This window comes from Alligator mississippiensis, chromosome 3 (genome assembly GCF_030867095.1).
Source record: "Alligator mississippiensis isolate rAllMis1 chromosome 3, rAllMis1, whole genome shotgun sequence".
Taxonomy (NCBI): domain Eukaryota; kingdom Metazoa; phylum Chordata; order Crocodylia; family Alligatoridae; genus Alligator; species Alligator mississippiensis.
In genome coordinates, this window is record NC_081826.1 from 276,991,765 (window position 1) to 277,016,728 (window position 24,964).

Sequence of the window (24,964 nt, forward strand, 5' to 3'; positions counted from 1 at the left end):
CTGCCAACAGTGTTGGCAGCACCTTTTTGCAGGCGGTGCATGTGCACCCTTGTGCACCCCCTATGCATCGCCCCTGGTTGCCATCAGGGCAAGGGAAGTGGTTCTTCCACTCTGTTCAGCACTGGTGAGGTCACATCTGGAGTACTGTGTTCAGTTTTGGGCCTCCCACTACAAGAATGATGTGGACGAATTGGAGAGAGTCCAGCAGAGGGCAACAAAAATGGTGAGGAGGCTGGGGGACATGACTTATGAGGAGAGCCTGAAGGAACTGGGTTTATTTAGTCTATAGAAGAGGAGACTGAAAGGGGGTTTAATAGCAGCCTTCAACTACCTGTAGGAGGGTTTGAAAGAGGATAGAGCTAGGCTGTTCTCAGTGGTGGCAATTGACAGAACAAGGAGCAATGGTCTCAGGTTGCCAGTAAGGGAAGTTTAGGTTACATATTAAGAAGAATTTTCTTATGAGGAGGGTAGTAAAACACTGGAACTGGTTACTCAGAGTGGTTGTGTAATCTGCATCCTTGTAGGTTTTTAAGACCCGGCTAGAATTGACAACGCTTTCGCTGGGATGATCTAGTTGGAGCTGGTCCTACTCTGAGCAGGGGACTGGACTAGATGACCTCCTGAGGTCCCTTCCAACCCTAATTTTCTATAATTCTGAGAGTTTTGCAAAAATGCTTCTCTGGGTGATTGTCCACAGACATGACAAGGACAAAGATCTCCTTTCAGTATCCTTCTTGTTCACTGACAGTATAGATCGGTAGTGTCAGTGTTTTTGGCTAGTGGGCTGGATGGGCCGATCCCAGTCCATTAGTGGGCGGGACCTGGCTAAGGTCCAGATCTGATGCATAGGGCAGTTGTAGCAGGACCCCATCTGGCCATGGGGGGCATAGCCCAACTCCAGTCGAGCTGGGCAGAGGGGGCGTGGCCCTGCCTTGATCCAGCCATGCAGGGAACAGGTGTGGCCAGGCACCAGCTGATCTGAATGGCAGGAGGGGGTGTGGCCCAGCTCTGATCAAGCTGCAAGGGGGTGGGGAGAAGGCGTGGCCTGGCTCGGATCAAACCTCGTGCGGGGGGAGGGGGATGGAGGGAAGGGGGTGTAGCCAGGCTCCAACCCACTGTGTGAGGCTTGGGAATTTGGTAGTGGGGGCCAGTGATGGTATTAATGGCCACCGTTCTCCCTCCACCAAATTTCCTGACCCATGAGGAAACCTATGGGCCAGATACGATGGTTTGTCAGGCCACATTTGTCCCATGGGCTGGAGGTTGAGCACCCCTGGTCTAGATCGAGTGAAGTTTTGCAAAGCCCTTTTGGAAAGGAAAATATCTTTAGTATTCCCAGAGGTACTGTTGTGGCCCTTCCTGTGTCAGTATTTTTATCTACGTTCCTTAAGCTTGTTCCAGCAGTACATTTTGTTTTTAGAATATCTGAGCTTGGCCATCTGCTTGGCTATCTCCTGGTAAGCCATGACATTTCAGCAACTCTTTGACAATCAGGACCGTGCCTGTTTGTCCCCACCAAGCAGTAAAGTGGCCAACTTTTGTGTGGCCCCAGGTAGATGTCTGAGATATAGGAATGAAAGCACGGAGAAATTTGTATTTTCTTAGAAATGATGATTGTGCCTTTTAAGGTACTAACGTGGTACTTGATTTGTTTTGCCAGTGATATTTGAGTAGATTGCGCCTTACAGCCAAGGGTGCCGAGCTTTGGAGTGCAACATCACTTCAGGTGTGAAATGTTGGACAACACTGGGTAAGTTAAAGGGAACCGGCATATATGTGCCCACACTGCATTTAAATCAGTTTGATTCCTGCTGGCACAGAGTTGCATTGGTGTTGATCTGGAGTAGCCTCTTTGATTTAAGGCCAGACTATCATAAATGAAGAACAGCTTGTGCGTATACACAAGACATTTCAGACCAGTAGAAGGAAGTTAAAGCAGTAGATACTTAAGCTTCATCAGTACGCACAACTTTACTATACCTAAAAGAGAAAACATATGTTTCTTTTTAGCTTGTTTCTCTTGTGTGTTGAATGTATGATACCATTTTCTTGATCTTCTGTACAGTTGAAACTATTTCCCGTTTGTGGATTGCTCACAGGCTGTGGGGAAGATCAGTTAAGAAAAAGTAAAATGTGACTGTAAATGCACCAAAATTGTGAGGTGCAGATTAAGAACAAGTATATGAACTTAAAACATGTTTTCTTAAAGTTGATGCTCTCTGTCGCAAGTTGATGTCTCTGTACCTTGTTCACTTATTAGCTTTTCGAGGTCTGATAATGTCATAATTTAACCCAGTAATTTTTATTTCTTTTCATATGTACAAGGGAAAAATCTGGAGCTGTTTATTATGAGAATCAAAGCTCTGCATGAAAAAAGGAGCTAAGTTCCATAAACATGAGACTGCTGAGGTTATCATCTCCATAAGCCCAGTGTTTCAGATGTTATGCTTGTTAAGGTAGCAGGTTATTTTTTCAATATAGTAGTTGTTTCTGCATTGAAATTTACTTACAAAGATTATTTTTTGGTAAAAATTCCTGTATAGTTTCAGTTGTGAAACTTGTTAATATAATTATCAGTAATTATCAGTTTGTTTTCCCTACTGCTGTAAAGGAGGAGATGATTTTAAGAGGTAAAAGGGAAACTGGATATCCTTGACACATCTGTGATGCTACAGATTGGACCAAAGAAAAGCTGTCATCAGTACATCATTGAAGACCCCATCTTGAGATTTGGTGGTTTTTAACATCTTTTTGGGGAGATGGCTAGCTTGTGGTAGGTGCATTATAATCTAGGGGTTTCCTGCTCCGTTTGCTGCTTTCTGATGGTTTCTGAGTATTAATACAGGATTTGGGAGATGCTGTCACACCCCTCCTGCTATCCTGCCCTTGCCAGGCAAAGGGCCTTTTTTTTTTTCTACATGTGATCAGCAGACTGGCTGTCTGCCAGCGTTATCAGGGGCTTTCCTGTCATATGACAGAGTATAAGGCAGAGTTTATTCCTGTTTTGGGGTCAGTGGCTGATTCACCTCAAAAGCTGGAGTTTATCATAAGGATCATTTAGGCTGGGAATGTCTACATAATTAGAAGAAACATTGGTGTATTAACAAGTAAAAGGAATAAAGAAAAATTGGAACGGTTATTGGGAAAACAAACAGACACAAACATTCTTTATTCTCAGTTACTTTTTCTACTTCTTGTAACACTAAATCCCACTGTACTTTTCAGTGTCATAATTTTGAAACGCTATCACATGGACAATGTGTACAGCCTATAAATTACATTTTTTTTCCTCCAAGAAGTATGATTTTTCCTATAGTGAATCATTGTTATGGATTTATTTTTAATTCCATTGCTCAATTGTGGTGCCAGAACATACTAAAAGTATTAAAATTACTAAATTATAGACTATAATTGATTGTGATCATTCCATCCAGAAAGTTGGACTTTGTTTATCCTTACTGAATTAATGTGATTAATTTTGGGCCACTTTTAAAGTTTAAGGTTGTTCTGAATCCTAATCCTGTCCTCCAAAGTGTCCACCTAATTTGGTGTAATCTGCATATTTGCTAACTGTGCACTCAATCCCATCCTCTAAATCATTAATATTCGTGTTCCAAGCCTAGTGAACCAGATCTAGGAACCTTCTCAGTAGAAGATCTCAATTGAGCTGGAGACTGGAGTCTTGAGAGCAGCTGCAGAGGGACACCCAAATGGCTTGCCAAGTTTGCAGCATTTAAGTAACTGCTGTGGTATAGACATATATCCATAATGGAAAACAGGGTTATTGCATTTGATCCTGTACAGCATTATGTTCTCAATTCTAGTTATGGAAGTGACTTCTTAGAGCAGTCACCACCTTGTAGAACTGGGCTCGCTATTGATTTATTTAGAATCTAATTTCCTTCTGTTGACATTTTACAATTATATTGAATTTATTCTTGGGTTTGTGTGCCCTTTCAAATAGCTGGGGAGCTGAAGTAGCAGTTATACTTGAAACTTGTTGGTATGTACCACAGAGGAGTTTTGTATTTTTGTTGTTGTTTAAATTTTTTTGGTAAGAATGGAATTTGTAAACTGTTGAGATACAACTACTGTATTTACCTGAATACAGGATGAGTTCAAATTTAAGCCCCCCCCCCCCCCCCCAGTTAAATAATTCTAGTAATGGAAAATGATACATTTCTTATACTATTCTGTGTATAAAATCTAATTATTAGGGGATTGTTGTATATTCACCCCCCACCCCACTGCTGTGGCAGGGAAAGCAGCAGTGGAGGGCAGGCAGCTAGACCCCCACCCCTTCCCCCTGTCTTTTGTCCTAGCAGCTTGGACTGAAGCTCAGTGGTGGGGCAGCAGGCTGCACATTCAACCCCATGCTTTCTCCCCTTCCTCTCAAATCGCATCCTGTGGATCTCCCCCATTTTGTCCCCCTCCCTGTATGGGTCCCCCCCACCATGTGGTCTCTCCTGTGCTCCCCCAACTGCACACGCCGTTCCCCCACAGCACAAGTGACCCTGGCCCTGGGCAGACAGCACCTCGGGTCCAGCTTTGCCCTGAGCCTGGAGATGGGATCACAGTAGCCACTTGCCCCAGTCAGTACTTCAATGCAAGATGAGGTTCCCCCCTCCAAGTCAACATGTGGGGGGGCTCATCTTGGGTTTGAGTAAATATGGTAGTAATTGTGACAGGTGCATTTTGTTAGTGCAGATTTGATTCTTACAGTTGTACTGAAAGACTCCACAGTACCCTTTAGAGGAACATAGTTATATAGTTGAACATATTGATTATTAGTATTTAATCGGTTTGTATTTATAAACTACTAAATGAATTTTTGATGTGTTTGTAAGCAGTCTTGTCTGGTATGTCATCTGACATTTCCTTCAGTTAGCATGAAAGAGTCACTGTACATATTTTCTTAAACTAACTTCTAAAAGTCCCTCATGTGACTGGCCTGAATTTTCTGTATGGAGTTGGTATATTCAGGGAGAATAGATTGTTCTTCCAAGTATTTCAATCAAATTATTGCCATGTTTAAATAAATATTTGACATTTTGGAAAAAACACGTTTTGTTTGCATAGTAACGTGATTAATGTTGAGAGCCAAGGAATGAAGAGCACAGGATCCTTTCGAAGTGTTTAGTTCATGGGAGAACTACAGAGGCAGTTGATTGCTCTCAAGATTAAGTTTACTGTTTTGCTTGAAGTGCAGCGTGTGGTCAGAATTCTAGCAAATATCAGTGTTTAAATGGTATATGGTGTAAAAGCCAGTTTATAGATGACTGTATGGGATAAGAGTTCTAAGCTGCAATCTTTATTTATGCTAGTAAACTGATTGGCTTAAAATGGGCTAATCATTTAAGTACATTGAATCAGAATTTGCTCTACAAACAAGTATGTAGGATTAAAAATTCATTTTCTATACCTGCTATATTTTGTTCATACTTGTACATTTAAGTATGAGTGAATGTCTTACTAGCACATGAAATAATTTTTTTTTAAATGAAATACTTTGCAGACTTAAGGCTTGATTGATAAGGATAATTAGTGAAATTCAAGCCCCGTTGAGTTCAGTAGGAGTTCTGGCATTAACTGTGGTCAAAATTTTGTTGTCTTTATTTCTAATACAGCATTGCTAATTTTTGCTGTTGAAAATATTTACTGGTATCTTTTATCCTTCCTCTTCTTTAGGAAAAGCAATTTCTGCTTCTTGAAAATGCTATATATGGGCATGTCCAGACAAGCGGGAACTTCTGTTTCCCTGGGGACAAGTAGCAGTGGCACACCTTGTGCCGCTGCTACTTGTCCCCAGATAATACCCATGCTACACACATTCTGGCATGCGACAGGTTACCCCGGGTGGGGAGCCTGTGGCCAGCAACTGTGCTGGCCCCAGCAGCCTTACCTGAGGTCCTTAGTTTCATAGATTTCTAGGGTCGGAAGGGACCTGGTAGATCATCGGGTCCGACCCCCTGCTCCAGGCAGGAAGGAGTGCTGGGGTTAAGTAACCCCAGCCAGATGCTTGTCTAATCTCTTCTATAACACCTCCAAGGTAGGGGAAAGCACCACCTCCCTTGGAAGCCTATTCCATATTTTGGCAACCCTTACTGTAAAGAATTTCTTCCTTATGTCCAATCTAAATCTATTCTCCTTCACTTTGTGGCCATTATTTCTGGTAACCCCGAGGGGTGCCTTGGTAAACAGTTGTCCCCTATTCCCTGCTGACCTCCTCGGATGAGTTTGTAGGCAACCCACAAGATCGCCTCTCAGCCTTCTCTTGCGGAGGCTGAAGAGATTCAGATCCCTCAGTCTGTCTTTGTAGGGTCTTACCTGCAGGCTCTCAACCCATATGAGTAACCCTCCTCTGAAACCTCTCAGGGTTATCCACATCCCTCTTGAAGTGATGTGCCCAAAACTGGACGCAGTACTCTATCTGCGGCTTCACCAGTGCCGCATAGAGGAGAATTATCACTTCCCTAGACCTACTTGTGATGCACCTGCTGATGCAAGAAAGAGTGCAGTTAGCCTTGCTTATTATCTCGTCACACAAGTGACTTGTGTTCATTTTTGTGTCAACCAGGTCTCTGAGATCTCTTTCCACTGTTGTGGTACTCGGAATGGTCCCCCCAGTCTATAGGTGTGTTGGAGAGTCTTTCTCCCCAGGTGCAGCACCTTGCATTTATCCTTGTTAATTGCATCCTATTCTGATCTGCCCACTTCCCCAGCCAATCCAAATCTGCCTGAATTGGCTCCCTGCCCTCCAGTGTGCTTACTGTACCCCATAGTTTAGTGTCATCAGCGAATTTGGATGAAGGTGTTGAAAGCACCTTGTCCAAATTGCTGATGAAGATAATTAAACAGTACCGGTCCCAGGATAGAGGCTTGGAGGACACCACTGCCCACTTCCCCCCAAGGAGAAATCTTGGGGCCTCTGGGAGCTGCAGCTGTGGCACTCCTGCAGCAGGAAGCCTGGCTGGCAGCTGGAATGTGTCTCTGGCTGGCCAGGCTCTGGTTATGGGCAGCATCACCCTCCTTTTTTTTTGGTGTGGGTTTTTTGACCTCAAGATCTCCCAGGGTCAACCTCACCCACCCTGTGCTGCAAAGTAGCAGTGCAGGGGTCACCAACATGTGCATCTGCAGTGCCACATACACATCTGTGCTCGTTTGGATGCACCCTATGCATCTAAGAGTTGTAGAAGGATGGGAAAATATGTTGTTTTATAAGGAAAAAGTATGCAAGATTGTAGTACAGATTTACAAGAAACTGTTAAGATTGTATGGAGAACTTTTACTTTCTTTGTCATTTCTTGAATTGAGGACTTTGCAACCTTCAATTTCCCTTTCATTGAAATGTATTTATAAGAGTATATATGCTGGCTGGAAGCATTATTTTGCAACTAACTTAAAACCAAAAGAAATAATCAAAGCTGCATGAGTTCATGCATGCAAACCCTAGAATAATATTGTTACTATTTGGACAACTTCTGTTTTTCAGAAATGTATTCCAACTCAAGTTTTGTGTTTGAATACAACACCATCTTTTATTTAATTCAAAGTCTATTTTTAAAACTACTCTTTTAAAAATATCAGTCTCTGTTAAATATTTGATTCACAGAGTAGCATCTAACTATGAATACCTTTTGGTTCACTGTCCAGGGACATGCTTGATTCAGTTTCCCCTTCCTATTCTCCAAAGTTTAAAGGTATTTTGAGTACCAGTCCATGACAGTTTAAGGTTGTGTGTGTAAACCGTTTTTCAGCTTTGCCCTGTAGTGTTCAAGATGAAGTGCCATAGCTGTGGTTGCTCAAAGGTGTCAGCATTTCCATTCTAAAACTTGTTTCACAGCAGTTTTAAATGAGAAAACACTTGTTCTGTATAGCCTACAGATTTGGCGTACAAGATCCCACCTTGGGAACAGTTAAAAAATACTTGTAAGTGTAAAAAAATGCAGATTTTGATAATGTGTGGGAAGAAAGCAATGTAGCAAATTGACTGATTCATTTGAATTTATTTGGCAATTTTAAAGACAAAAATGGCTGTAATTACAGTCTTAGTCCATAAGCTATTGCATATCATAATTTGTCTTTCTTACTGGATATGCTAAAACCTATATGTTTTAGAATCATTTCTAAATTTACAAAGTGTTATAAACAGAGAGATAAGAGAAATTTATATATAAGACAATAGGAATGCAAGTTTGCAAACCTTGACCTAGTGATGGAGTATTTAAGTCACCTACTTAGAAACAGATGTAAAGAATGACACTGGAAGATCTGCAAGAATGATCAAGAAGGTTTTGTCACCACCTGGTTCTGCGACATGCCTGGTCCCTTGACCCTTCTTTGTATACTGTATTTTACATATATAGGTAGGTCACTATCTAGTAGGCATGTACTGAACTTGAAGATTTGTTGCTGTCTAGCTGATTAAGAAGGGAAAAAGTTTTCGGATTGTTTTTGTTTGTTTGTTTGTTTCTTCCCTGTATCTAGAATCTCCTGGCTGCTGTGAAGGAAAGAGGAGGGAATATCTTCCTCCCTGTACAACTCTTTTGTTTTGTTTTGTATCTGCTTCTGCTTATAGCATGGAATAAACATGATTGTTAGTGTCTTTGTCCTGAAGGAGTAGGAATAATGAGTGAATTTAGCCAGTCGTGGGTTTTTGGGTTTTTTTTTTTTTCTCTCTGAGTAGCAGCAGCAGAAGAAAATTGCTTTATACATGGTTCATATTTCAGAATATCTAGAAACCAGTATTCTTCGAAAAGCAACCTCTTTTTTTTAATTCTCCGTGCTTGCCAAGGGAAGACTCTCACTTGTTTTATGCAGATATGGTTTATAACAGACTGACTGCTAAACTGTCAACTAAATGTAACCAACAAGTATTCAGGTATTTGACCTTCAGATTGTACTGGCTGTTAACTGTGTGTTGCTTCCTACCATCTTAAATGTGTAATAGTATGCAGAAATTTACTAGTTTTTTGCTGCTTATGTAGAGAGCTCTAAGTTTAGGATTGTATTCATTATGTCGCATCTTCTTTGATAAGTGTATCAATACATTTCTTGCATGGTTTTTGAGATAATTGTTGTTACCTTTACTTATTATTTCTATGTACTGTTAACTTAAATTCCCAAACACTAGGTTAAAATGGAATACCTCTCTCAGGGTAAACTGATGTAATTCTGTGAATAGTTTCCAGTTCAATGGATTTGGTCCTTGATTCTAAGCATTACTAGCGTGGAAGTAAGTAATCCTCGATCACTTCCTGTCTAAAAAGATCAGCATAATGTATATTCTGAGAACAGGACACACGGTTCTTTTCTTCTGCATTGTTCTTAGAAACCAGTTGTGTTGCTTTTTTCAGCACTTGTTTGAACCAAGGAACAGACTTGGTTTGTTTTTTGTTTGTTTTTGTTTTTGTGCTTTAGTTCCAAGGAAGGGCACTTGATGTCTGAAAACTTGTCAAACAGCTCTCCCAACTACAGAGCTGGTTCACTAAAATATCGCAAAAAATTCTTGTATGCTTCCTGGGCCATCACAGCTTCAGTACTCTGATCCTGCTAAGCAGTTTCTGATTTTTGGACTTCATGGGCATCTTTACAGGTGCTCTGGAGGTGGGCAGGGGTGCATTTTAATTAGAATGGCTCTGAGAGCCACTCTTATTAATAAAAGTGCCTGCAGCAGCTTATGTATTTAGCGTCCTGTGCTTCAAAATGGCAGTGGGGGAGCTTTAACTATAGCTTGTTCAGTGAGCTTTATTTAAAGCACCCCACCACCGTTTTGAAGCATGGAGATGCTGAATACACGAGACATGGGGGCTGCTGGAGTGCAATTATTAGCATGCTCCAGCAGACTCGATTAATTGAGTCTGCTCTGATGCACTGTAATTACAGTGCATCGGAGCAGCATCCCCACATGTCTATAGGCACTCTGTGTTTGAGAGTGTGAATTTAGAGAGCTGTCATTGTAAGATCATAGTTTCCTTCCCTCCAAGCATTATATCAGTGCATTGATAATGGTTTTCTTTTCATGCCATACCTCAGATAGTGTACTGGTAACTGATGAAAATTTGTTTATGAACCTCTTGATAAGTCTGGTACCTGACTGTCTTCCAGACTTGATCATTGTGTTCCTTAGGCCAGGGGTTGGTGCCATATGGCCCGCAAAGAGGTGGAGCTGGGCTGTGAAGATCTGATTTTGTGGGGGAGAAAGGGTGCCGATTTAGAGGAGCCACTGGAAAGCAGTGACTTAACCTGCTTTGTGCCCTCGCAACCAAATTGGCCATTTCCCACTGATGTTCATTGTCATCTTTGGTGGTCACAGAGGAGGGAGGGAGATCAGAGCAGTAGAGGGATCAGCAGCTCGCAGCAGCTGGTTAACAAATGTCCAGCCTACTGCTCCAAAAAGTTGCTGACTCCTGCCTTAGGCTCTTCTTTGTATAGGCAACAAGAAGTTTGGTAGCCTGGTGTCTTCCATGGCTCTCTGACAAACAGCTGCATTGTACCTACAGGCTGGGGGGCGGGTTGGGGGGGACGGGGAGGCAGGGGAGAAGGGCAGTAGAGTCGGTATAATTCAGATGTGATGCATTCATAGATTGTTATGGGGCTGGAAGGGACCTTGTAGATCATTGGGCCCAGTCCCCCTGCACTAGGCAGGAAACGACAGCTGGGGTCAGGTGACCCCAGTGAGGTGACCATCCAGTCTTCTCTTGAAGATTTCCAGGGTAGGTGACTGCACCACCACTGGAGGGACTTTATTCCACAGTCTGGACACCCTGACTGTGAAGGAATTTTTCCTGGAATTGAGCCTGAAGCAGCCTTCCAGGAGTTTGTATCCATTGCTCCTGGTCTTTCCCAGGGGTGCCCTGGTGAACAGCTGTTTACCGAATTCTTGATGTACTCCCCAATGTAGCAGTAAGCCACTACCAAGTCCCCTCTCAGCCTTCTCTTATGTAGGCTGAAGAGGCCCAAGGCCCTCAGCCTCTCCTCGTATAGCAAGTTTTTCCACCTCCTTGCCTCTGCTAGAATTGGTTATCTTCTTGCTGTAAGAGGAAGATAAGCTATTTTAGTGATGTCACATTACTAAATAACAGCCTTTATTGATGAGAGAGATAATCTAATTGAAGGTGATTCCATAGGTAATTTCTTAGCTCACTTTTTACAACTTTGCAGGGTTTTTTGATAGTAATGATAATGGTTTCTTGCATGAGCCTATATTTGTGAATATGCAAACATTATGTGCATTGGTCAGTGTTTTAAACGACTTTGAGTACTTTAGAAAGATTGTGTACATCAGTCACACATTCATCAGTTCAACTCATCATGTCTGGCTTATTGTAAATTGTTTGTGAAAGCAAGCCTACCATGTTTCCTGTTTGTTCTGCCACCATATGCTGAACAGGAAAAGAGAATTGGCATGCTGCTCTTTATGTAGCTACAATGTAGATACAGTGTAGCGAAACCTGAAAAGGGAAAAAAGGATCCAGTGGCACTAATGTGGTGATTGCTGCTCATGACCAACCATACTTTGTGTGGAGAACTAACTACCTGTTTTATATAGATAGAATTCTTTGCTAATATATGGATCTTTCTAGAGAATGGGATTTGTCAGACTATCTTGACACTGACTCGGACAAATCAACATTGGGACCTTGAGGTTCCAAAAATCATGAGTTGGGTCTGAGAATAAAAGAGAATATTTTTTTTTCTTTTTTGAACTACCAATATTTATGCTAATCACACTTTTCAGACTTTTCTCCACAACTGAGAACCCCTTTTAAAATAAAATAATATAATCAGCTGACTCCCAAAACTAGGGATTTAATACTACCACCAAATGTGAGGCTTGTAATAGAATCCTGAGAACTGGTAATGTTACAGATTTTTAATCATTATTTATTTGTATTTTTTAAAAAATGAGTGCTTTTTGTATACCAGAACCCTACTCCAGAAATATCTGCAGTCTAAGACAAAGATCAATGTATTGGCAGAAGAACTAGTGTAGAATCATAAGACAGCACTGGTTGGTGTTTATAAGCATAACCCTTAGTACACCTGATGCCTTAACTGATTGAGAACATTGTTGAGATTCCAACAAAAAAGAGACCAAGGAGGGATTTAAGAAACAAGTGATGTTGCTTTGTTTAACGTGAATCAAAATAACACAAGTGGATCCTCCAAACGTACTCTTTTTCTCCTTGTGTTCATGACAACTTTACTCCTATTTATGAGGGGCATCAGGATTGAGAGCAAGGAGATGTACTATAATTATTTGAATAGACTGCCCTGAATGTAAGACAACCCTTCAATAATTAGATTCTTTATTTGGAAAAATTATAGATTCATTATAATTTGTTAGGTGTAGAAACTAATTCTTGGACGTCTGCCTTGAATGTGTCCCCTTCCCATTGCTACAGCATAGAAAATAAATTTGGGGTGTCAGATTGCCCTCTGCCCCCCCCCCCCTTTACTTCTTCCCCCTGCGGCTCTTTCCACCACTCCTTGCTGTCAGACAATTGTCTCCTTAAGTACATGGAAGTGGAGTACAAATATGAAAACACTGACCTTTGAATATAGGCAAATTACTACAGGTACCCATAGACTTAATTCAGAATTGATGCACTTTTTTTTTTAAACTGCTGTGAGTTTTATGACAGATACTTAAAAATGCATTTATGGAGTAGTACATTTGTACTTACTGTGTGCATCTACATGTGCCATTAAGGCGACATGATAAATGACATGATAAACTCCAGTGCAGTTTGCGCTGGAGAAAACTACTCCCAGGTGCAGCATTTACATATGTGCCTGGGACTGCAACAATTTGATTTGGGATGGAGTAGTCCCAGGCTGGCAGAGAGCCGGGGGGGTCAACTCCAAGTGGTGGTGGCAGGCAGTAGAGGGACTGGCTGGGGCACGAAGGTGCTAAAGTGCAGAGCTAGGCAGTATCCTATGGTGGAGTTAATTAATTTAGTGCAAACTAATACTGGTGCATGTGTAGACTAAGACCCTTTATTGCGGAACTAATTAGTCAACTGTACAGTAAAGCGTGCATGTAGATGTACCCACTTATATACAGCACAAACTATGCATGATATTAGTCCAAAGCCAAAAGGCTCATGATTTGCCATATAGTTCGTTGGGCTGGGCCATGGCAGTCAACAGTGTTTCAGGCCATGGTGACCCCACAGCTCAACACTGCTCAGTATGTGTGTGTACCCCAAATACATGCCCCACAAAGAATCCATGTGTTGATTTAGTTCCCCATTTATGACTGGAACCAGGTGATTTTGTCACGAGTCCTGGAATCATACAAAAAATTATATGCAGATGAGGCACAGCTCCACCTCATGGAGGGCAGCGCCACGTTAATCCTCTGTGACAGGCTGAGAGAGAGGGTGGGAGACGGGGAGGGAGAGGGATTCTTGATGAAGTGCTTGGGACCCTGTTTCATGATATTTACCAGACACTGAAGACTAATAAAGAAACAGGAAGCATTGGAGATTGGAAAGAAAGGTTCGGCTCAGCTGCGGGACTGAAGAAGAAGTTGAAATGTATTCATTGTAGTCGCTCACCATGACATGGAAAAGAGTTGGTACTGATGGGGACTGTGTACAATGGGTACTATCACATTTTATTCAGTTGGGATGCGCTATTCTGACTTTGTGGTAGGTTCCCATTACCTGGCAGGGAAAACACCATGTATCTGGGTACAAGAAGGCAGCTTTCCTTAAGCTTCTTTGGGATAACTGTTCTTCTGGCGTAGTTTAGTACCCGCCAAAGTGTTGGGGCTTAATGCCCATTTTATGGAAATGGGAGGCTTCTCCCTAGCTTGTTCCTGTGGCCATATGGCTGAGGGCAGGTGGGGCTTGGGCCTGCACAAAGGGTGCCCACCAAAAGACTTTAGAAATATCTGAACCCCCTGGTAGGAGTGGAGGATGTTTGCCAGTTGTAGAGTCACTTATAGTTCTGGACTGACTCATGAATTTGAACTGATTTGGCTTGGAACATGAAACATTTCTTTAAAAAAAAAGAAGGTAGTTCCCCATCTGTAAGTTTTGCCCAGTATGGGCCGTGTCTTTTATAGTCATGCACAATGTAGGCTGCATATAATCAACTGGCAGAGAAGAATGAAGCGTTATGTTACCAAATTGGTGTTAAAGATCTAATAGCTGCTGAGGCATCTTACCATCCTGAATGCAGGCGGGTGAGAACAGCAAAAGCAACAAGTTTGTCATTCCCATTTGCATGAAGATTGTGCAAGATGATTTCATAGACATTAGGGCTGGAAGGGACTCGGAAGATCATCGAGTCCAGCCCTCTGCCCCAGGGGCAAGGAGTCAGCTGGAGTCATAGGATCCCAGCAAGAAAAACATCCAATTTTCTCTTGAAGGCGTTCAAAGTAGGTGCTTGAACCACCTCCAGCGGCAGGCCATTCCAGACCTTGGGGGCTCGGACAGTAAAGAAATTCTTCCTTATGTCCAGCCTGAAACAGTCTTGCAGGAGTTTATAACTTTGACCTTGTCATCCCTTGGGGCGCTCTGGTGAACAAACATTCCCCCAGATCGTGATGAATATCCCTGATGAACTTATAGATGTCCATCAGATTGCCCCTGAGCCTGCGCTTTTCCAAGCTAAAGAGTTTCATAGCTCGCAGCCTGTCGTAAGGTCTGTTTTCCTGACCTCTGATCATGCGCATAGCTCTTCTCTGGACTCTCTCAAGCTTCTCCATGTCCTTTTTGAATTGTGGAGCCCAAAACTGGATGCAGTACTCCAGCTGCGGCCTCACCAACGCCGAGTACAGTGGGAGAATGACTTCTTGGGATTTGCTTGAGAAGCACCTATGGATGCAAGCCAGTGTTTTGCTTGCTTTTCTAGCTGCAACATCACAGTGAAGGCTTATGTTCATCTTTTGGTCAATCGTGACTCCTAAGTCCTTTTCATCTGTAATGCTAACCAGCATAGCAGTGCTGAGCCTATAAGGATGCTGCAGGTTTTTCTTCTCAAGGTGGAGAAGCTTGCATTTTTTGGTGTTAAACACCATCAGGTTCTCATCCGCCCATTTTCTGAGCCTGTCAAGGTAGGCCTGGATTGCCCCCCTGTCCTCAGGTGTGGATGCTTTACCCCAGAGTTTGGTGTCATCGGCAAACTTGGCCAGTCTGCTTCTGACTCCAATGTCCATAGCATTAATGAAGATGTTGAACAATATAGGTCCAAGGACAGAGCCTCGAGGGACACCATTGGTCACAGGGCACCATGACGATTGACTTCCATCAACCACCACCCTCTGGGTCCGAACACGGAGCTGGCTGACGTCATTGCACAGCCACTGGCAGTAATATTTGAACACTTGTGGCGCATGGGCCAGGTCCCGGAGGACTGGAAAAGGGCCAGTGTGATCCCCATTTTCAAGAAGGGGAGGAAGGAGGACCTGGGCAACTATAGGCCAGTCAGTCTCTCCTCCATCCTAGGCAAAGTCTTTGAAAAAATTATCAAGGCTCACATTTGCGAGAGCCCGGCAGGACAAATTATGCTGAGGGGAAACCAGCACGGGGTCATAGCAGGTAGATCATGCCTGACTAATCTAGTCTCTTTTTATGACCAGGTTACAAAATGCCTGGATGCAGGTGTAGGGGTTGATGTCATATACTTAGACTTCAGGAAGGCCTTTGATACGGTATCCCACACCATACTGGTAAACAAGTTAAGAGGCTGTGACTTGGATGACTACACAGTCCAGTGGGTGGTGAATTGGATCACACCCAGAGAGTTGTAGTGGATGGGTCAGTATCGACCTGGAAGGGTGTGGGCAGTGGGGTCCCGCAGGGCTTGGTCCTTGGACCAATACTCTTCAATATCTTCATTAGCGACTTGGACGAGGGAGTGAAGTGTACTCTGTCCAAGTTTGTGGATGACACACAACTGTGGGGAGAAGTGGACATGCCGGAGGGCAGGGAACAACTAACTACAAGCAGACCTGGACAGGTTGGACATATGGGCGAAAAACAGAATGCAATTCAACAAGGAGAAATGCAAAGTGCTGCACCTAGGGAGGAAAAATGTCCAGCATACCTATTGCCTAGGAAATGACCTGTTTGGTGGAACGGAATCGGAAAGGGATCTTGGAGTCCTAGTGGACTCCAAGATGAACATGAGTCGGCAGTGTGACGAAGCCATCAGAAAAGCCAATGGCACTTTATCGTGCATCAGCAGATGCATGACGAATAGATCCAAGGAGGTGATCCTTCCCCTCTATCGGGCGCTGGTCAGACCGCAGTTGGAATACTGCATGCAGTTTTGGGCGCCGCACTTCAAGAGGGATGTGGATAACCTGGAGTGGGTCCAGAGAAGGGCCACTTGTATGGTTAAGGGCTTGCAGGCCAAGCCCTATGAGGAGAGACTAGGGCACCTGGACCTCTTCAGCCTCCACATGAGAAAGTTGAGAGGCGACCTTGTGGCTGCCTATAAGTTCATCACGGGGGCAAAGAAGGGAATTGGTGAGGGTTTTTTCACCAAGGCGCCCCCGGGGGTTACAAGAAATAATGGCCACAAGCTAGTAGAGAGCAGATTTAGATTAGACATTAGGAAGAACTTCTTCACAGCTAGAGTGGCCAGGATCTGGAATGGGCTCCCAAGGGGGTAGTGCTCTCCCCTACCCTGGGGGTCTTCAAGAGGAGGTTAGATAAGCATCTAGCTGGGGTCATCTAAACCCAGCACTCTTTGCTGCCTATGCAGGGGGTCAGACTCGATGATCTATTGAGGTCCCTTCCAACCCTAGCATCTATGAATCTATGAATTCCCCAGCCAGCAGATCACGGTGGACCCGAGGCCGCAGTTCGCCAGTTTTGCCAAGAGGTGATCATGGGATACCAGATCGAAGGCTTTTTTGAAGTCAAGATATACAAGATCAATCTCCTCTCCCTTGTCCAGGTGATAGGTCACCTGGTCATAAAAGGAAATAAGATTGGTCAAGCAAGACCTACCCACAACAAACCCATGCTGGCTATCCCTCAGGATGTTGCCATTGGCCAGTCCGTTAAGAATGGCCTCTTTGATAATCTTTTATAAGACCTTCCCCAAGATAGAGGTCAGACTGATGGGCCTGTAGTTTGCCATATCCACTTTCCTCCCTTTCTTGAAGGTAGGCACTACATTGGCCTTCTTCCAATCTTTGGACACTACATCAGAGCGCCAGGATTTCTGATACTTTTCTTTCTCCTGATGTAAGAGCATGGCATCAAGTGATTGATGAACTAGATGCTGCTTTTGAATGGAAAAATGTGTAAAGTCTGAAAGATGTACTTGGAAAATATTGCAGTTTAGTAGAAGATGAAGATGGTGAATGTCCTCTGACCACCACAGTGAAGCAAATGAAGCAAAAACTTGAGACTTACTTCAAGACAGCCATTCAGTTTCAGCACCAAAGAAATGCAGATTTTCCATTCCTTGTCTTCTGAACTGTTACAACTGATAAAGCCATACAAGCTGTTGTAACTTTGCGTATAAGTGATGAGGAGGCTGTTGGCCTGCAGGTCAGAGAAGAGTTTTTGGATGCACAAAACGTGTACTATGTTGCTCTCAAGATCAAAGCAGATTTGAAAGTTATAGTAAGATACAGCAACTTGAGCAAAAAGGAATCCCAAAAATGTGTTTCTAATAGCCTTTGCACATTGTCATCTTCCAAAATCAATAGGATCAATGACAACTTAGAAGTTGAAAGTCATGTGCAAAATAAGAATCTAGATGTATATGTCCTGAATATGTCAGGATTTTGGTTTACCTGCAATCAAGGGGCAAAAAGCTGATCCCAAAACATGTTGGGTTAGGCTGGCAATACATCATGCAACTAGATGTAAGAAGCTGGTACAAAGTCTCTACACTGCTAGATGCAGCATACAGTTTAACACAGTTCATCACGTTGAGACCAACCATTGTTGAGAAAAACTTAAAGGAATTTCAGGAAAATGGAATCTTGTTCCTGGTCATTTTGTTCATATTTCTTTGGACAACATCAACATCTTGGAGGAGACATTGGATGGAAAGCAGAAATTTCATGCAGTGCAAATTGTAGCATTTCAAAGAAGGCCGTTGAAACCAGTTGAGATTGAAGAAAGCATGGACACAATAGGAAGGAAAAGAACTTTGAAAAATGTACCACTTGAATTTTAACAGTTAGTCTGGTGATAATGACCCATAACAAGTTCTTGAAACCACCCATCCATGATACAGATGAAACGGTTGATAACACAGCTCTTCAACAGATGTCAGTAGAACTACCATGAATAGTGGGTAAAATATAAGTCAGTAACCAGGAGAACATTGCCATACCAGGGTGGACAGCGTTTTAACCAGTTTCTGATGATACTTCAGAAACAGATTGTTGGATTTTTGTCCCATACTGCCTGCACCAGCATCTGAGTACAGCATCATTTGAACTTTCATCATGTGATGTAAAACAATTGCAGGATGCCTGGGACAACAGCATAAAGTCATAATCTTTGATCAGGCATTGTATTGTATTGCAAAGCAAATGAAGTTGTGTGGACTTAATCAGAAGAGACTGAAGGAGTAATCATTCAACTTGGAGACTTCCGTATCATCATGGTTTACCTAACAGCAATTGGACAGCATTTTGTCACTTCAGGACTTGAAGATTCTTGGACAGAAAGGAGATTATTTTTCAGAAAACACCGCCACCAACATAATGACAGAAAAACTATGCTATTGGAGCATAAAAGATAAACAGCAATCATCCTCAACTGCGAGGGATGGCTGATGAGTCATTGAATGAGGTGGTGTCTAGTGGAATTCAGCAGGGATCTAACATTAGGCCTGAAACGATTTGCATTTTTCATCAGGGATCTAAAAGTAAATGTAAAATCCCTACTAATGAAAGTTGCAGTCAATACAAATGTGGGAACAGTAAGGTCAGGCAATGGTAGTGATGAGGATTGGCAGTCATACAGAGAAAACTAGATCACTCTAAGTGGTTTCTAGTCAAATAAAATATGTTTTAATATAACAAAAGCAAAGCCATTGGGATAAAACAACGCAGGCCATACCTATAGACCAGAAGGCTAAATAAAAAAAGGATGTCTATGAGAGGCTTTGAATTCAGCCTGCTTGGTTAATCAAAAGGGCTGAAAAGTGACTTGATTAAAGTGCATGATTTTTGTCCAAACTACCACGTACTAAACACCTGTTTAATTTAATATCCAGTAGACAGAAACTGAAATCAACAAAATAAAATTAGTTTAATATTTTTTACTTTTAAGCCTGAACACTGTGTGTCCCTGGAGGCTGGAAGGGCACAGCGATATCCGCCAGGCAGCACTGTCGGAGGCAGGGGCGTGGTGATGGCAAGCAGTGAGCTCCTGCAGGCAGCTACGGCGCTGTCGGGGTGGGGGGTGCCAACCAGTGGTTGGCGACCACCCACAGACACGACTATCAGCAACCGGCGGCGATCAGGGACTGCCCGCCAACACTGCCAGCAGTGTCGGTGGCAAGGGAGTGGGGGTTGGCGAGCGGCAACCGCCCACAGGCACCGCCGCCAGCATCAGCGGCACTTTTTTCAGGGGTGCACCGCCAATCTCCAGGGGTGTACATGCACCTGCATGCACCCCCTACACGTTGCCCATGCTTTTAAGGATGGTTAACCATTGGCTCAAACAGGGTTGGGAGGTGTGTTTGCTCATTTTTGGACTTATTCATATCCAGAGTGGATATCTTTCTGGAACATAGGTTTTTAGCGCAGTGGTTCTCAAAGTTCCTGAAGTTACAGAGACCTTTCATATCACTTCTGCAGCAGAACCTATCCCCCTGTCCCCGGGGGCTGTGTGAGCTGACTTGGAGCCAGGTGACCAGACCTAGCCCTTGTGGCACAGTGTGGCCTGGCTCACTCTGCTTTTACCCCCACTGTCTTTGTGGCAGCTCTGAGGACCTATTGCACAATACCAGGGTTCTGCGGAGCACAGTTTGGAAACCACTGCTTTAATGAAACCCAAGTCTTCACGCTCAGTACAGGAGAAACTGAAATTAAATGTTAAGGGTCTGTGACATAAAAGAAATCCAAGTAGGTGTTTGATGGTCTTTTCTGTCTCTAAACTCTGTGCATGTAGCTTTACTGAAGGTATAGTTTAACTATAATCCTGCTTGTTCCCCTGTGTGCCTTCTTTACAGGATTTAATATAATTGGTTTAAATTTCTGGTTGTTTAGGATTTTTTTTCCACTTTTTTTTATCAGAGAACTGAAGTAGAGTAAAATGGAGAGTTCTGAGGTGCTAGCAGATGATCTGTTACTGAGGCATAAATATGTGTGTATTATTACAGGTCCAAAGGTCTTGCAAACTACGGATATTCCTACTCATGCCAAGCTAAAAGCAAAAAACAAAAGATTTGGAATCAGCCAAATTGTATTTTCAGAGAAGCTAAATTATAGGGATGCAGTTTTGCCCCTGCATTATGTAGCTCTGAAATTAGGGGTTACATTGTAAACTGTTTGCAGCACCATAACTTTGTCAGCATCGTTCTCTTTAATTTTCCTTTGCTATGGCGTGTATGACTTGGAACATCTAAAACTGGACAAAGTGCTAGAAAAATAAACTGGAACAATTCTGAACTTGGATTATGATGGACCCTAGTAACAGACTAGAAGAGTGTAAATTTTATGATCCTATAAAAAGTAAATATTTGATGTGTTATCCAAGTACATGTGTAAAAATGGGTTGTTCAACCTAAATTTGAACTTTACTCGATTTGATTTGATTTGGTTTTATTTTTATATAGAAAGTTTTAGTTTGCAGGGTAGCTTGGTGGGTGTGTGTGCACAGTCGCATCTAATTAACTGTCAGCAGTGCTTACAATCCAGGAAGGGAGTTAGTTGGATAAAATAGGGTTGTGGGGGGGGGGGGAGGGGGGAGGTTGTTTGTTTGTTTTTGCCCCCTTCCTCCCCCTCCCCCCTTCTGGGACAAAAAGGAACCTGTAAGAGTAGAACAAGCTAGTGCTCTGCCGTTCTGTATTTGAGTGAAGACTGCCAGTTGTCCACTTAATCATCAAACAGATCATTTTAAACTACAAAAACAACTAATGCATTTGTATAGTTCTGGGGAATGGGAGTTTCTAGAGTGGTGTTTTGCAAGCTGTGGTTTGTCGGGTTATAGCTGTCAGAAAGTTGTTCTTGTTTTCAGCTGTGGATTTTCCTCACAGCTATGACAAACATATAAAGTAGCTGCATTTTCAGTCAAAAAGACTGAAAGATCTGGTCTGCTACATTTTTCCACATACGGCCCACACACCTCTATTCCCCAACTGCCTCTCCCCCTCCCCCCAAATAAAAGAACAGTTGCTGGAAATTTGTGTGTGTATCATATGCAAGGAAATAAGGTAAGAACAGTTTTGGCCGTTTGGGCTTTGGCCGTGCAAAAATTGAAGTAAAGCATGCACCAGTACACGGGGAGAAACAGTGAGCAGACTTGGGTACCTCACTGCTGCTACTCAGTTAATTACTACAAGATCATTTTTTTCCTTCATGTTCTTCCTTTCAAAAACAAGGCACATCTTTTATTCCAGGGCATGTTGTATACAATAAAATACAGTGCGTCCATTGTCCTCAACTTTCTCTGGTGCTTTGGAAAAGGAATTTGCTGGGTCTATACATTACTGTAGGTCTACTTTACACAAATTCTTCCTTTTTGCTGAGTTCTAGGGGCAGATATTGCCCTTTTCTAGCCCTAGTATGCTCAAAGGTGGTAGCTGGCTGTAAAATATTTCCTCTTACTACTCAGAAATGTTAGGAACATGAATATTGTATGCAGTGCACCTACTTCTTAACAATTCATGCCTCTATCTTGGCAATAAGGTTAAGATGCTTCACAAGGACTTTGGACAGACTTCGGGTTTCTCATGAGATTGGGCAAGTCATTAGCTCTGCTTTAATTATGTACTCTTCGAAGAAGGAGTAAAACAGGGTTGTTGAGAATAAACCAAGTGCTTTGATATTGCAGAGTTAGAAGCCATAAAAGTGTGTTTATTTATAATTCATTTGAGGTTTTAATATAGGATATTATTAACATTCAGCTTTTAGTATAGGAACGTATCTCCTCTGGAGGTTTATTTATTATACAGGAGTCAAATATGCCAATTTTTGTTCTACATCTGTAAATCAAGAACAAGAAAAATAAATGGAATCTGAGGCGGTTAGGAAAATGCATGATGTATGCTCTTGTTTTTTCAATCATATCTACCAGTAATCTGTTTCTTTTGCAGAACCCTGTGATAACATGAGGGAGATACTCCAGAATGTGGCCAAATTGCAAGGTGTTTCAAATATGAGAAAACTAGGCCACTTGAATAATTTTACTAAGGTAAGAACTTAACTGATACAGCTTGTAGAATAATCATACATTGTAATGATTGATTTATTTGCTAGGAACTTCACAAAATAATTCCTATCCTCAGGGAGCTTACCATTAGAATTTAGCTATGACATGACATAGCAGATAAGGTATAAGCACATGGTTAAGTTAATGTAAACTAATGCACATTTTGTTAGTGGCTGGATTTTAATTTTATTTGTAACATAATAGGGCCTGGGAGGCCTAGTCATGAACCAGTTATTGTGTTAGGTACTATATGAACACAGAACATGGTGGTTCCTTCACCAAGTAGCTTATAGTCTAAATCAAGATGTGACATGACAAAGCAGGGTGTGTTCAGATGAGTATGCACGTGAAGCTTGTGGCTCCTTAAGGCTGTTTGAGATGCTGCACATGGTGCACATGCAACTGTTTGCCACGCTGCTAATTTGTAGCATGGTGCCAAAATTTGACAACAGGAGATCCCAGTGTGGGGAAAAGAACACTGCAAAAAAAACCAAAAAAAGGCAGCGTGGCACACTCTCCAGGAGTGTGCCAGCAGGCCCAGAGGCTCTGTCCTCTAGGCAGACATTCTGGCTGCTGGCCAGAGCATCTCCCCTCTCTAGTTGTGCCTCAGCTCCTCCAGCACATTGGGAGGAGCAGAGAAATGGCCGTTTCACCAAAGTGGGGCATTTTGCCCAAGTGCCAGGGCATGTGCAGTGGCAAAAAGCAGCGGCACAAATTTGTGCTGCTATTTTTGCTGTGGCAAATGCATGCCCCTGCATGTGTGTGCTCATCTGGACATGCCTATAGAGTACAAAGACAGTGAGGTAGTATTGGTCAGCTTCATAGGGAGTCATCTGGGCATGCCAGCAACTCAAATGTTTTGTAGGCTTCACAGAAAAAGACGTTTACATGCAGTAAGGACGAGTATAGTACTTAAGAATGAGCTATTAAATGCACAGTGAAAGAGAACGATGAAGCAGCATTCTGGATGTTTACAGGGAAGTTTCCCCCAAGCATGTATTAAATTTTCAAATGTGTGTGATAGAAGGCAAGCATTAGTTCTGAGTATGAAATGAGTGATGAACTTTGATATTAGGAGATCAGTATATAGAATGTACCCTGACTTAGGGAAGGCTTTTGACAGTATAGCTTATAACAGTGGTTTTCAACCTTTTTTTCATTTGTGGACTTCTTAAAAAAAAATAAAAATTGTTGAATGGAGGTACAGACCCTTTGAATTGTAACTGTGTGTATTTACATACTTTTGATCACAGTTATTTTTGTGGACCCTTTAGACGGTCTGCGGACCCTCAGGGGTCCACAGCCCACAGGCTGAAAATCACTGGCCTGTAATATTCTTTTAAGTAAGATAAGGAAATAGTCTGGCTGAGACTACTATAAGGTGGGAGTATGGATGATTTGGGTAATTGTGCTTAAAGAGTAGACATCAATGTCTTAATGTCACATTGGAAGAGGTGTATATCAAGTGAGTGAAGTTCCCTATGGGTGTTTTCTGCATTTAGAACTGCTCAGTATTTTAATTTAATGCAGGGGCTGCCAGCTTTTTCAGGCTTCAGGCCAGATTGACTGAGTTCAGTTCAGAGGCAGGGTGGTACAGGGCTACCACTGTTATTTCTTGCAGCTACATGAGGAAAGTCTCTTGTGCCTCCTTTTCTCCCTGAGCTAGCAAATGCACAGGTGTAAAGTGGGGAAGGACTGGCTAGATTGCAGTAATTCAGAACAGGCACTAAGCTGCATCTGAATCCACAGTGTAGCATTGTTGCCAAAACAGTTCATAGCATACTGGAACACATTTAATAGGGGTGTTTCAAGTTATGGGAAGAAATTCTTCCATTCTAGTCAGCATTGGTGAGTTCTGACTTGGAATGCTATGCCTAGTTTTGGGCATTATACTTTAAGAAAGATGTTCATAAATTGGAAGAGTCTAAAGGAGTGCAACAAAAATTATTTGAAAGAGATAATGACATAAGGAAAGAGGTTAGAAGAACTGAGATTATTTAGTCTGGAAAAAAGGGAATTGAGGGGAAATTTGGTAAGTTTTTATATACAGAGGGAGTTGTTATGAGGAGGATGGTGATTAACTATTGCTGTGCCTACAGGAGACAGAACCAGGAAGTAACAGGTTTTAAATGCAACAAGGGAGGTTTAAATTCGATGTTAGGTGGATCTTTTAAATTAAGTATTGAAACAGAATACTTATAGAGGTTGTGAAATCTGTATCATTGGAAGTTTTTAAGTTCAGGTTAAACAAACATTTGGCTGGGATGGTTTTGACAGCAATATTCCAGCTTTGAGCAGGAGCTTGGACTAGTGCCCTCCTGAGGTCTCTTCCAGCTGTATTTTTCTGTACTTTGATTACAGGTAGGTACTGGGGTAGGCTGTGAAGAGAAGCAGCTCATGTAATGTGATTGGGGGGCAGTGGAAGGAAGCAGAAAACTAGGAAAAGGATCTTGACAGTAGCTAGTAAAAATACTATCAGTGGGGCAAGAAGGCTAGAGAAGAGAATGACTGTAACCTAGATATGATGTGGTAAAAGCTGGGCCAAGAGCTTTAGATGTGTTAATGCATTGGAAAGGGTATATCTAGAAAGGATA

At 42.5% G+C, this 24,964-nt stretch overlaps 1 protein-coding gene across 1 annotated transcript in view; it reads left to right on the top strand.

Annotated features, from left to right (window-relative positions):
* RICTOR (RPTOR independent companion of MTOR complex 2) overlaps window positions 1–24,964 on the top strand; it is a 173,568-nt gene that overhangs the window by 11,931 nt on the left and 136,673 nt on the right. The window contains exon 3 of the mRNA XM_006276624.4: window positions 22,255–22,352. Within this exon, the coding sequence (XP_006276686.1) occupies window positions 22,255–22,352 (98 nt within the window). The remainder of the gene's footprint in view (window positions 1–22,254; window positions 22,353–24,964) is intronic.